The following is a 13,745-nucleotide window of genomic DNA, read 5'->3' as shown; positions in this document are numbered from 1 at the left end:
GATCACCAGGAGACAGTCCAGTACATAGACACCAGGAGACATTACAGTACATCAGATACCAGGAGACATTACAGTACATCAGATACCAGGAGACAGTCCAGTACATAGACACCCACCAGGAGACATTACAGTACATAGACACCCGCCAGGACACATTACAGTACATAGACACCAGGAGACAGTCCAGTACATAGACACCAGGAGACATTACAGTACATCAGATACCAGGAGACATTACAGTACATAGATACCAGGAGACAGTCCAGTACATAGATACCAGGAGACAGTCCAGTACATAGATACCAGGACACATTCCAGTACATAGACACCAGGAGACATTACAGTACATAGACACCCGCCAGGAGACATTACAGTACATAGACACCCGCCAGGAGACATTACAGTACATAGATACCAGCCGGAGACATTCCAGTACATAGACACCCACCAGGAGACATTACAGTACATAGACACCAGGAGACATTACAGTACATAGACACCAGGAGACATTACAGTACATAGACACCCGCCAGGAGACATTACAGTACATAGACACCCGCCAGGAGACATTACAGTACATAGACACCAGCCAGGAGACATTCCAGTACATAGACACCAGGAGACATTACAGTACATAGACACCAGGAGACATTACAGTACATAGACACCAGGAGACATTACAGTACATAGACACCCACCAGGAGACATTCCAGTACAGTACATAGATACCAGGATACATTACAGTACAGTGCATAGATACCAGGAGACATTACAGTACATAGACACCCACCAGGAGACATTACAGTACATAGACACCCACCAGGAGACATTACAGTACATAGACACCCACCAGGAGACATTACAGTACATAGACACCCACCAGGAGACATTCCGTACAGTACATAGATACCCACCAGGAGACATTACAGTACAGTGCTAGATACCCAAGGAGACATTACAGTACATAGACACCCACCAGGAGACATTACAGTACATAGACACCCACCAGGAGACATTACAGTACATAGACACCCACCAGGAGACATTACAGTACATAGACACCCACCAGGAGACATTACAGTACATAGACACCCACCAGGAGACATTACAGTACATAGATACCCACCAGGAGACATTACAGTACATAGACACCCACCAGGAGACATTACAGTACATAGACACCAGGAGACATTACAGTACATAGACACCAGGAGACATTACAGTACATAGACACCAGGAGACATTACAGTACATAGATACCCACCAGGAGACATTACAGTACATAGATACCCACCAGGAGACATTACAGTACATAGATACCCACCAGGAGACATTACAGTACATAGATACCCACCAGGAGACATTACAGTACATAGATACCAGGAGACATTACAGTACATAGACACCAGGAGACATTACAGTACATAGACACCAGGAGACATTCCAGTACATAGATACCAGGAGACATTACAGTACATAGACACCCACCAGGAGACATTACAGTACATAGACACCCACCAGGAGACATTACAGTACATAGACACCAGGACACATTACAGTACATAGACACCCACCAGGAGACATTACAGTACATAGACACCCACCAGGACACATTACAGTACATAGACACCCACCAGGAGACATTACAGTACATAGACACCCACCAGGAGACATTACAGTACATAGATACCAGGAGACATTACAGTACATAGACACCCACCAGGACACATTACAGTACATAAGACACCCAACAACAGACACCAGGAGACATTCCAGTACATAGACACCAGGAGACCAGTAGATATTACAGTACATAAGACACCCAACAACCTTTTTCCTAAAGTTACATGAAGACAGGTGTGACTTACGGTTGACTGGCAGTGGTCTCTGATTCGGGTGGTCTCTCATGGTGATGCTAGCTGGGATACTTCCGGCGTCGCTGGAGGTGTTGCTGCTCTGTCTGCTCACCTTGCCGGGAGTGGGACGGGGGAGTTCGGCCGGTGGGGGCAGGGGAGGGGTGGGGAGACGTGGCGGGGCAGGAGGGAGGGGTGTGGGGATGGGAGGCATGGGGGTGGCCATGGGTTTGGGGACGTAGTCCGTCCGCTGTTTCTGAGGAGGAGAAGAGACGAGGAGACTGTAGTGGTGAGGTCATGAACAGATGTAGCCTGGGTCTCCCGAGCGGCGTCGTTCGTCTAAGGCGTCGCAGCGCTACGCTAGCTGTGACACTAGAGATTCTGGGTTCGAGTCCAGGCTCTGTCGCAGCCGGCCGCGACCAGGAGACCCATGAGGCGGCGCGCAATTGGCCCAGCGTCGTCTGGGTTAAGGGGTGGGTTTGGTCGGCAGGGATGTTCTTGTCCCATCGCTGCACTAGCGACTCCTGTGGCGGGCCCGGGGGGCACGGTCCACGCTGACACGGTCACCAGGTGTACGGTGTTTCCTCCGACACATTGGTGCGGCCGGCTTCCGGGTTAAGTGGGGCATTGCGTCAAGAAGCATTGCGGCTTGGTTTGGGTTGTGTTTCGGAGGACGCACGGCTCTCGACCTTCGCCACGTCCGTACGGGAGTTGCAGCGATGAGACAAGACTGTAACTACCAATTGGATTCCACGAAATTGTGGAGAAAAAGGGGTAAAAAATAATAAAAAAATAAAACAATGATAAAATAACAGATCTAGCCTACAATCAACACCAACAGAATCCATCCACTGTATTAATATGAAGCCGACGTTGCTTAGTTACCTCGTTTAACTCTCCCAGTAATTGCTTGCGTGAGGAAATGGAAATAAAACATGGTTGTGAGGCGTTTTACTGTACTTTGCCCAAGGCACCGCAAACTCACTCAGGTGCAAAGACAACTGACAAGAAACCTCGAAACCACAGCACATCGACAAGGCGGTGTAATGCGGTTCAGATGAAACCGCAGCACATCGACAAGGCGGTGTAATGCGGTTCAGATGAAACCGCAGCACACCGACAAGGCGGTGTAATGCGGTTCAGATGAAACCGCAGCACACCGACAAGGCGGTGTAATGCGGTTCAGATGAAACCGCAGCACACCGACAAGGCGGTGTAATGCGGTTCAGATGAAACCGCAGCACACCGACAAGGCGGTGTAATACGGTTCAGATGAAACCGCAGCACACCGACAAGGCGGTGTAATACGGTTCAGATGAAACCGCAGCACACCGACAAGGCGGTGTAATGCGGTTCAGATGAAACCGCAGCACACCGACAAGGCGGTGTAATGCGGTTCAGATGAAACCGCAGCACAAGGGAGCCAGATCCCTCCACTAGCTAGGCTAGAGGGGAAGGGAACCAGATCCCTCCACTAGCTAGGCTAGAGGGGAAGGGAACCAGATCCCTCCACTAGCTAGGCTAGAGGGGAAGGGAACCAGATCCCTCCACTAGCTAGGCTAGAGGGGAAGGGAACCAGATCCCTCCACTAGCTAGGCTAGAGGGGAAGGGAGCCAGATCCCTCCACTAGCTAGGCTAGAGGGGAAGGGAACCAGATCCCTCCACTAGCTAGGCTAGAGGGGAAGGGAACCAGATCCCTCCACTAGCTAGGCTAGAGGGGAAGGGAACCAGATCCCTCCACTAGCTAGGCTAGAGGGGAAGGGAACCAGATCCCTCCACTAGCTAGGCTAGAGGGGAAGGGAACCAGATCCCTCCACTAGCTAGGCTTGAGGGGAAGGGAACCAGATCCCTCCACTAGCTAGGCTAGAGGGGAAGGGAACCAGATCCCTCCACTAGCTAGGCTAGAGGGGAAGGGAACCAGATCCCTCCACTAGCTAGGCTAGAGGGGAAGGGAACCAGATCCCTCCACTAGCTAGACTAGAGGGGAAGGGAACCAGATCCCTCCACTAGCTAGGCTAGAGGGGAAGGGAGCCAGATCCCTCCACTAGCTAGGCTAGAGGGGAAGGGAGCCAGATCCCTCCACTAGCTAGGCTAGAGGGGAAGGGAACCAGATCCCTCCACTAGCTAGGCTAGAGGGGAAGGGAACCAGATCCCTCCACTAGCTAGGCTAGAGGGGAAGGGAACCAGATCCCTCCACTAGCTAGGCTAGAGGGAAGGGAACCAGATCCCTCCACTAGCTAGGCTAGAGGGGAAGGGAACCAGATCCCTCCACTAGCTAGGCTAGAGGGGAAGGGAACCAGATCCCTCCACTAGCTAGGCTAGAGGGGAAGGGAACCAGATCCCTCCACTAGCTAGGCTAGAGGGGAAGGGAACCAGATCCCTCCACTAGCTAGGCTAGAGGGGAAGGGAACCAGATCCCTCCACTAGCTAGGCTAGAGGGGAAGGTTAGGGGCCCGGCTCTGACTGCAGAAGGTTAGGGGCCCGGCTCTGACTGCAGAAGGTTAGGGGCCGGGCTCTGACTGCAGAAGGTTAGGGGCCCGGCTCTGACTACAGAAGGTTAGGGGCCCGGCTCTGACTACAGAAGGTTAGGGGCCCGGCTCTGACTGCAGAAGGTTAGGGGCCCGGCTCTGACTGCAGAAGGTTAGGGGCCCGGCTCTGACTGCAGAAGGTTAGGGGCCCGGCTCTGACTGCAGAAGGTTAGGGGCCCGGCTCTGACTGCAGAAGGTTAGGGGCCCGGCTCTGACTGCAGAAGGTTAGGGGCCCGGCTCTGACTGCAGAAGTTTACCCTCATGATAAATTCTGATTTTTGTGGCCCCCATCAAAGTTGCCCATCCCTGCACTAGAAGCACTCAGCACACAGAGTCATTCTAACCCAGAGTCATATATACTGTTAATACAGTATGACTCTGGTCCAACCAACCATACCTTGAACAACTCAAACTCCTTCTTTGGCATCATTAGCTTTATGGGAAAGACAGACAGACAGACAGACAGACAGACAGACAGACAGACAGACAGACAGACAGACAGACAGACAGACAGACAGACAGACAGACAGACAGACAGACAGACACAGACCAGACAGACAGACAGACACAGACCAGACAGATGAATATGAGATGTATGACAGGAACAGGATGTAATGGCTGACGAGATGCTTTACTCTGTCAATAGGACTGATATTAACATGCTGATAACTTTATTCTGAGACGCAGTCCAGGGCCGTACCTGTATCGTATGGCTGTAGATGGGTTCGCCCCGCACCGTGACGTCCACGGCCTTGGTGGACTCCAGTATGTTGTTTGGCACATAGCCAGACGCCCCGGAACAGTTACAAACCTTCCACCACTGCTTCCTGTCATCCAGCACCTGAACAGGGTTAACCAGGGGGGAAGGATTGGTTAACCTTCAACACTGCTTCCTGTCATCCAGCACCTGAACAGGGTTAACCAGGGGGGAAGGATTGGTTAACCTTCAACACTGTAAATGTTGTTTACATGTTACAGATGGACCTGACCAGGGTTACCAGGGGTAGATGTGGTTAAACCAGTGACTGTATATGAATCGACAAAGCCATCGATCCCATGACACCACTCATTCCTATGTGAAGTGGCAATTGGGCATTTGAAGCCAAAGTCGTGGGTTAAGATGGCGTCTGATGGAGACGTAACATGCTCAGTTTGAGCTACTCCAGGAAGTGACGTTGCAGGCTAACTCAGTGTTGCCCCCTGTCATTGACCGGGGTACTGCAGGCTAACTCAGTGCTGCCCCCTGTGATTGACCGGGGTACTGCAGGCTAACTCAGTGCTGCCCCCCTCTCATTGACCGGGGTACTGCAGGCTAACTCAGTGCTGCCCCCTCTCATTGACCGGGGTACTGCAGGCTAACTCAGTGCTGCCCCCTCTCATTGACCGGGGTACTGCAGGCTAACTCAGTGCTGCCCTCTGTCATTGACCGGGGTACTGCAGGCTAACTCAGTGTTGCCCCCTCTCATTGACCGGGGTACTGCAGGCTAACTCAGTGCTGCCCCCCCTCTCATTGACCGGGGTACTGCAGGCTAACTCAGTGCTGCCCCCCCTCTCATTGACCGGGGTACTGCAGGCTAACTCAGTGCTGCCCCCCTCTCATTGACCGGGGTACTGCAGGCTAACTCAGTGCTGCCCCCTCTCATTGACCGGGGTACTGCAGGCTAACTCAGTGCTGCCCCCCCTCTCATTGACCGGGGTACTGCAGGCTAACTCAGTGCTGCCCCCTGTCATTGACCGGGGTACTGCAGGCTAACTCAGTGCTGCCCCCCTCTCATTGACCGGGGTACTGCAGGCTAACTCAGTGCTGCCTCCCCTGTCATTGACCGGGGTACTGCAGGCTAACTCAGTGCTGCCCCCTGTCATTGACCGGGGTACTGCAGGCTAACTCAGTGCTGCCCCCTCTCATTGACCGGGGTACTGCAGGCTAACTCAGTGCTGCCCCCTCTCATTGACCGGGGTACTGCAGGCTAACTCAGTGCTGCCCCCTGTCATTGACCGGGGTACTGCAGGCTAACTCAGTGCTGCCCCCCTCTCATTGACCGGGGTACTGCAGGCTAACTCAGTGCTGCCCCCCCTCTCATTGACCGGGGTACTGCAGGCTAACTCAGTGCTGCCCCCCTCTCATTGACCGGGGTACTGCAGGCTAACTCAGTGCTGCCCCCTGTCATTGACCGGGGTACTGCAGGCTAACTCAGTGCTGCCCCCTCTCATTGACCGGGGTACTGCAGGCTAACTCAGTGCTGCCCCCTCTCATTGACCGGGGTACTGCAGGCTAACTCAGTGCTGCCCCCTCTCATTGACCAGGGTACTGCAGGCTAACTCAGTGCTGCCCCCTCTCATTGACCGGGGTACTGCAGGCTAACTCAGTGCTGCCCCCTCTGTCATTGACCGGGGTACTGCAGGCTAACTCAGTGCTGCCCCCCCTCTCATTGACCGGGGTACTGCAGGCTAACTCAGTGCTGCCCCCCTGTCATTGACCGGGGTACTGCAGGCTAACTCAGTGCTGCCCCCTCTCATTGACCGGGGTACTGCAGGCTAACTCAGTGCTGCCCCCTCTCATTGACCGGGGTACTGCAGGCTAACTCAGTGCTGCCCCCTGTCATTGACCGGGGTACTGCAGGCTAACTCAGTGCTGCCCCCTCTCATTGACCGGGGTACTGCAGGCTAACTCAGTGCTGCCCCCCTCTCATTGACCGGGGTACTGCAGGCTAACTCAGTGCTGCCCCCCTCTCATTGACCGGGGTACTGCAGGCTAACTCAGTGCTGCCCCCTGTCATTGACCGGGGTACTGCAGGCTAACTCAGTGCTGCCCCCCTGTCATTGACCGGGGTACTGCAGGCTAACTCAGTGCTGCCCCCTCTCATTGACCGGGGTACTGCAGGCTAACTCAGTGCTGCCCCCTCTCATTGACCGGGGTACTGCAGGCTAACTCAGTGCTGCCCCCCTCTCATTGACCGGGGTACTGCAGGCTAACTCAGTGCTGCCCCCCTCTCATTGACCGGGTACTGCAGGCTAACTCAGTGCTGCCCCCTCTCATTGACCGGGGTACTGCAGGCTAACTCAGTGCTGCCCCCTCTCATTGACCGGGGTACTGCAGGCTAACTCAGTGCTGCCCCCTCTCATTGACCGGGGTACTGCAGGCTAACTCAGTGCTGCCCCCCTCTCATTGACCGGGGTACTGCAGGCTAACTCAGTGCTGCCCCCTGTCATTGACCGGGGTACTGCAGGCTAACTCAGTGTTGCCCCCTCTCATTGACCGGGGTACTGCAGGCTAACTCAGTGCTGACCCCTCTCATTGACCGGGGTACTGCAGGCTAACTCAGTGCTGACCCCTCTCATTGACCGGGGTACTGCAGGCTAACTCAGTGCTGCCCCCCTCTCATTGACCGGGGTACTGCAGGCTAACTCAGTGCTGCCCCCTCTCATTGACCGGGGTACTGCAGGCTAACTCAGTGCTGCCCCCCCTCTCATTGACCGGGGTACTGCAGGCTAACTCAGTGCTGCCCCCCTCTCATTGACCGGGGTACTGCAGGCTAACTCAGTGCTGCCCCCCCTCTCATTGACCAGGGTACTGCAGGCTAACTCAGTGCTGCCCCCCCTCTCATTGACCGGGGTACTGCAGGCTAACTCAGTGCTGCCCCCCCTCTCATTGACCGGGGTACTGCAGGCTAACTCAGTGCTGCCCTCCTCTCATTGACCGGGGTACTGCAGGCTAACTCAGTGCTGCCCCCTCTCATTGACCGGGGTACTGCAGGCTAACTCAGTGCTGCCCCCCTCTCATTGACCGGGGTACTGCAGGCTAACTCAGTGCTGCCCCCTGTCATTGACCGGGGTACTGCAGGCTAACTCAGTGCTGCCCCCCTCTCATTGACCGGGGTACTGCAGGCTAACTCAGTGCTGCCCCCTCTCATTGACCGGGGTACTGCAGGCTAACTCAGTGCTGCCCCCTCTCATTGACCGGGGTACTGCAGGCTAACTCAGTGCTGCCCCCCCTCTCATTGACCGGGGTACTGCAGGCTAACTCAGTGCTGCCCCCTGTCATTGACCGGGGTACTGCAGGCTAACTCAGTGCTGCCCCCTCTCATTGACCGGGGTACTGCAGGCTGCCTAAATAATCCTTCATACTTCTCCCGCGTTTGATTTTAAACTAAATCGACTCCAAGAACATAGATCTGGTGTAATAGAAGCAATTACTGGTAACATGATTGTGTTGGATATTTTTTTTTAACATTTTATTTACACTAAGTTTAACCACAAAGCTTCACTATACTGGGGATCCTGTTGTTTTCTGAAAACAACGCCTGCAGTACCGCGGTCGGCCATGAACTCCGTGGCTTCATTGAGAAAAGGGGGCAGTCATTCTCCCCCCCCTTGGGGTTAAACATTGAGCACAACATGTGTCTGGGGGCCACAGTGTCTCCTGACCCCTCCTGTCTCAGCCTCCAGTATTTATGCTGCAGTAGTTAGAAGGGTTATATATATATATATACACATTTGATTTGATTTGTCTGTGCTCTCCACTCTGCCCTCTTAGTGGTTCTAGCCATAAAAACGAGCGTTATCGTGACCGACGACACGAGGCAATATCGTTGAAATAAAGACGTCTATTTATTATGTGACGTGACAACAACAGTCTTTTTTACGACTCTGGGTGTTATTTAGACTGACGTTACATGTTACAGCGAGAGCCTTTTCTGTTTAAATGTTTGAGTGAACTGTTCTTTACCTCCACAACTTCATCCTTCACCAACGACAGCTCTGTGTTGTTTCTGGCCACAAAGTCATACTTGGATTTGGCAAAGAGTTTTGGCTGACCTCTACTGCCGTGGGCCTCGTAGTCCCTGTTCACGTCAGAGGTTAGAGGTCAAGGGGTTAGACAGACGAATAGGGACTGATACACGCTTCGTCATCCAATCACATCATCATCATCATCATCATCATCCCACAACACGCATCATATCCAATCACATCGTCGTCATCCAATCACATCATCATCATCCGAAACCACAACACGCTTCGTCATCCAATCACATCATCATCGTCCGAAACCACAACACGCTTCGTCATCCAATCACATCATCATCATCCGAAACCACAACACGCATCATATCCAATCACATCATCATCCACAACACGCATCACTGTGCACAACAGACCAATCACATCTCAACCGTCGATAACCATCAGTACGGTACGACACTGCAGGAGACTCACGGCTACACGCTACACGCTACACGCTTATGGACGTGACTGAAACTGGGATAAAGCCAAACACGGACCACAGACACGCTACACACTACACGCTAATGACTGTCCCAGCCGAGGAGAAGTGGGCCCAACTTTAACATCAGAGGTTAGAGAGAAAACAGAGAAAACACAGAGGGAGCTGTGATTGGAATAGAGGGAGCTGCGATTGGAATAGAGGGAGCTGTGATTGGAATAGAGGGAGCTGTGATTGGAATAGAGGGAGCTGTGATTGGAATAGAGGGAGCTGCGATTGGAATAGAGGGAGCTGCGATTGGAATAGAGGGAGCTGAGATTGGAATAGAGGGAGCTGTGATTGGAATAGAGGGAGCTGTGATTGGGATAGAGGGAGCTGTGATTGGAATAGAGGGAGCTGTGATTGGAATAGAGGGAGCTGTGATTGGAATAGAGGGAGCTGCGATTGGAATAGAGGGAGCTGCGATTGGAATAGAGGGAGCTGCGATTGGAATAGAGGGAGCTGCGATTGGAATAGAGGGAGCTGCGATTGGAATAGAGGGAGCTGCGATTGGAATAGAGGGAGCTGCGATTGGAATAGAGGGAGCTGCGATTGGAATAGAGGGAGCTGTGATTGGAATAGAGGGAGCTGTGATTGGAATAGAGGGAGCTGTGATTGGAATAGAGGGAGCTGTGATTGGAATAGAGGGAGCTGTGATTGGAATAGAGGGAGCTGCGATTGGAATAGAGGGAGCTGCGATTGGAATAGAGGGAGCTGCGATTGGAATAGAGGGAGCTGTGATTGGAATAGAGGGAGCTGCGATTGGAATAGAGGGAGCTGTGATTGGAATAGAGGGAGCTGTGATTGGAATAGAGGGAGCTGCGATTGGGATAGAGGGAGCTGCGATTGGAATAGAGGGAGCTGTGATTGGAATAGAGGGAGCTGCGATTGGAATAGAGGGAGCTGCGATTGGAATAGAGGGAGCTGCGATTGGAATAGAGGGAGCTGCGATTGGAATAGAGGGAGCTGCGATTGGAATAGAGGGAGCTGCGATTGGAATAGAGGGAGCTGCGATTGGAATAGAGGGAGCTGCGATTGGAATAGAGGGAGCTGCGATTGGAATAGAGGGAGCTGCGATTGGAATAGAGGGAGCTACGATTGGAATAGAGGGAGCTGTGATTGATCAAGATCGCGATAAAGATCATTTACCCGTAGCACTCAAGAGTTTTGACGGTTTTTATATACAGTAGAACATTATAGAGTCAGAGTATTAGCCTGTTAACCCGTAAGAGGATGAGAACGGAGGATAACGAGTATCAACGGAAAGGAGAGAACACTGTGAACACAGACACAACGTCAGAGGATCAGGTGTGAACCGATAGAGGGGAGAGTAAGAGACGAGATTGGCAGATTCTACACCAGTGGGAAATAACTACCTCCTGTCCCCTCATGCTGCTACCGTTAGCTAGCTAGCTACTACCTGACGCTCATTATGTTTATTCAACCGTTAGCTAGCTAGCTACTCACTGGGATGTGATGTTCATTCTACCGTTAGCTAGCTAGCTACTCACTGGGATGTGATGTTTATTCTACCGTTAGCTAGCTAGCTACTCACTGGGATGTGATGTTTATTCTACCGTTAGCTAGCTAGCTACTCACTGGGATGTGATGTTTATTCTACCGTTAGCTAGCTAGCTACTCACTGGGATGTGATGTTCATTCTACCGTTAGCTAGCTAGCTACTCACTGGGATGTGATGTTTATTCTACCGTTAGCTAGCTAGCTACTCACTGGGATGTGATGTTTATTCTACCGTTAGCTAGCTAGCTACTCACTGGGATGTGATGTTTATTCTACCGTTAGCTAGCTAGCTACTCACTGGGATGTGATGTTTATTCTACCGTTAGCTAGCTAGCTACTCACTGGGATGTGATGTTTATTCTACCGTTAGCTAGCTAGCTACTCACTGGGATGTGATGTTTATTCTACCGTTAGCTAGCTAGCTACTCACTGGGATGTGATGTTTATTCTACCGTTAGCTAGCTAGCTACTCACTGGGATGTGATGTTTATTCTACCGTTAGCTAGCTAGCTACTCACTGGGATGTGATGTTTATTCTACCGTTAGCTAGCTAGCTACTCACTGGGATGTGATGTTTATTCTACCGTTAGCTAGCTAGCTACTTCCTGGGATGTGATGTTTATTCTACCGTTAGCTAGCTAGCTACTCACTGGGATGTGATGTTTATTCTACCGTTAGCTAGCTAGCTACTCACTGGGATGTGATGTTTATTCTACCGTTAGCTAGCTAGCTACTCACTGGGATGTGATGATTATTCTACCGTTAGCTAGCTAGCTACTCCCTGGGATGTGATGTTTATTCTACCGTTAGCTAGCTAGCTACTTCCTGGGATGTGATGTTTATTCTACCGTTAGCTAGCCATCTACTTCCTGGGATGTGATGTTTATTCTACCGTTAGCTAGCCAGCTACTTCCTGGGATGTGATGTTTATTCTACCGTTAGCTAGCTAGCTACTTCCTGGGATGTGATGTTTATTCTACCGTTAGCTAGCTAGCTACTCACTGGGATGTGATGTTTATTCTACCGTTAGCTAGCTAGCTACTTCCTGGGATGTGATGTTTATTCTACCGTTAGCTAGCTAGCTACTCACTGGGATGTGATGTTTATTCTACCGTTAGCTAGCTAGCTACTCACTGGGATGTGATGTTTATTCTACCGTTAGCTAGCTAGCTACTCACTGGGATGTGATGTTTATTCTACCGTTAGCTAGCTAGCTACTCACTGGGATGTGATGTTTATTCTACCGTTAGCTAGCTAGCTACTTCCTGGGATGTGATGTTTATTCTACCGTTAGCTAGCTAGCTACTTCCTGGGATGTGATGTTTATTCTACCGTTAGCTAGCTAGCTACTCACTGGGATGTGATGTTTATTCTACCGTTAGCTAGCTAGCTACTCACTGGGTTGTGATGTTTATTCTACTGTTAGCTAGCTAGCTACTCACTGGGATGTGATGTTTATTCTACCGTTAGCTAGCTAGCTACTCAATGGGATGTGATGTTTATTCTACCGTTAGCTAGCTAGCTACTTACTGGGATGTGATGTTTATTCTACCGTTAGCTACCTAGCTACTCACTGGGATGTGATGTTTATTCTACCGTTAGCTAGCTAGCTACTTCCTGGGATGTGATGTTTATTCTACCGTTAGCTAGCCATCTACTTCCTGGGATGTGATGTTTATTCTACCGTTAGCTAGCCATCTACTTCCTGGGATGTGATGTTTATTTTACCGTTAGCTAGCTAGCTACTTCCTGGGATGTGATGTTTATTCTACCGTTAGCTAGCTAGCTACTCACTGGGATGTGATGTTTATTCTACCGTTAGCTAGCTAGCTACTCACTGGGATGTGATGTTTATTCTACCGTTAGCTAGCTAGCTACTCACTGGGATGTGATGTTTATTCTACCGTTAGCTAGCTAGCTACTCCCTGGGATGTGATGTTTATTCTACCGTTAGCTAGCTAGCTACTTCCTGGGATGTGATGTTTATTCTACCGTTAGCTAGCTAGCTACTTCCTGGGATGTGATGTTTATTCTACCGTTAGCTAGCTAGCTACTTCCTGGGATGTGATGTTTATTCAACCGTTAGCTAGCTAGCTACTCACTGGGATGTGATGTTTATTCTGCCGTTGGCTAGCTAGCAACTTCCTGGGATGTGATGTTTATTCTACAGTTAGCTAGCTAGCTACTCACTGGGATCTGATGTTTATTCTACTCTCAACCAATAGTTGATAGTGAGAGATGAGATTGGAAGATTCTACACCAGTAGGAGAGCAAATGTTTCCCAGCTGAGAGAGGAGACAGTTTTACAGTTCAGATTCAGAGTAAAGTAAAGTGTGTCCAGAGGGGGCATTCGTTTTATAGACAGTAAAAAGCGTGGGCCAGTTCTTCAGGGCGTTGGGTTCAGTCAGGTGATCGCGGTGCGGTGTTACCGGTCTACGTGCCGTGAGACGTCCTGTTTGAAGGCCTGCATGGCCATGTCCTGGTCCGAGAGGTGCACGCGCTTGTAAGCCTTGTTGTCCAATGCATACCCTTGTGAAGACGGGAAGTCCTGGACACCCGGATGCTGGGAGGGGGAGAGAGAGA

The 13,745-nt window shown here is 51.3% G+C and overlaps 1 protein-coding gene across 10 annotated transcripts in view; it reads right to left on the bottom strand.

Annotated features, from left to right (window-relative positions):
- Positions 1 to 13,745, bottom strand: part of eps8a (EGFR pathway substrate 8a, signaling adaptor) — an 83,742-nt gene that overhangs the window by 15,025 nt on the left and 54,972 nt on the right. For 5 of the 10 annotated variants that reach the window (XM_045712030.1, XM_045712033.1, XM_045712027.1 and 2 more), the window contains 6 exons: positions 13,604 to 13,725; positions 9,108 to 9,222; positions 5,082 to 5,222; positions 4,779 to 4,814; positions 2,739 to 2,762; positions 1,869 to 2,109 (listed from right to left, as the gene is read on the bottom strand). In XM_045712030.1, the coding sequence (XP_045567986.1) occupies positions 1,869 to 2,109; positions 2,739 to 2,762; positions 4,779 to 4,814; positions 5,082 to 5,222; positions 9,108 to 9,222; positions 13,604 to 13,725 (679 nt within the window). The remainder of the gene's footprint in view (positions 1 to 1,868; positions 2,110 to 2,738; positions 2,763 to 4,778; positions 4,815 to 5,081; positions 5,223 to 9,107; positions 9,223 to 13,603; positions 13,726 to 13,745) is intronic. The other 5 variants (XM_045712032.1, XM_045712028.1, XM_045712029.1 and 2 more) reach the window with 5 other exon arrangements.

The sequence above is a fragment of the Salmo salar genome, unplaced genomic scaffold (assembly GCF_905237065.1).
Source record: "Salmo salar unplaced genomic scaffold, Ssal_v3.1, whole genome shotgun sequence".
Classification (NCBI taxonomy): domain Eukaryota; kingdom Metazoa; phylum Chordata; class Actinopteri; order Salmoniformes; family Salmonidae; genus Salmo; species Salmo salar.
Note: the sequence above shows the minus strand (reverse complement) of the source record. Positions and strands in the feature narration are given on the sequence as shown.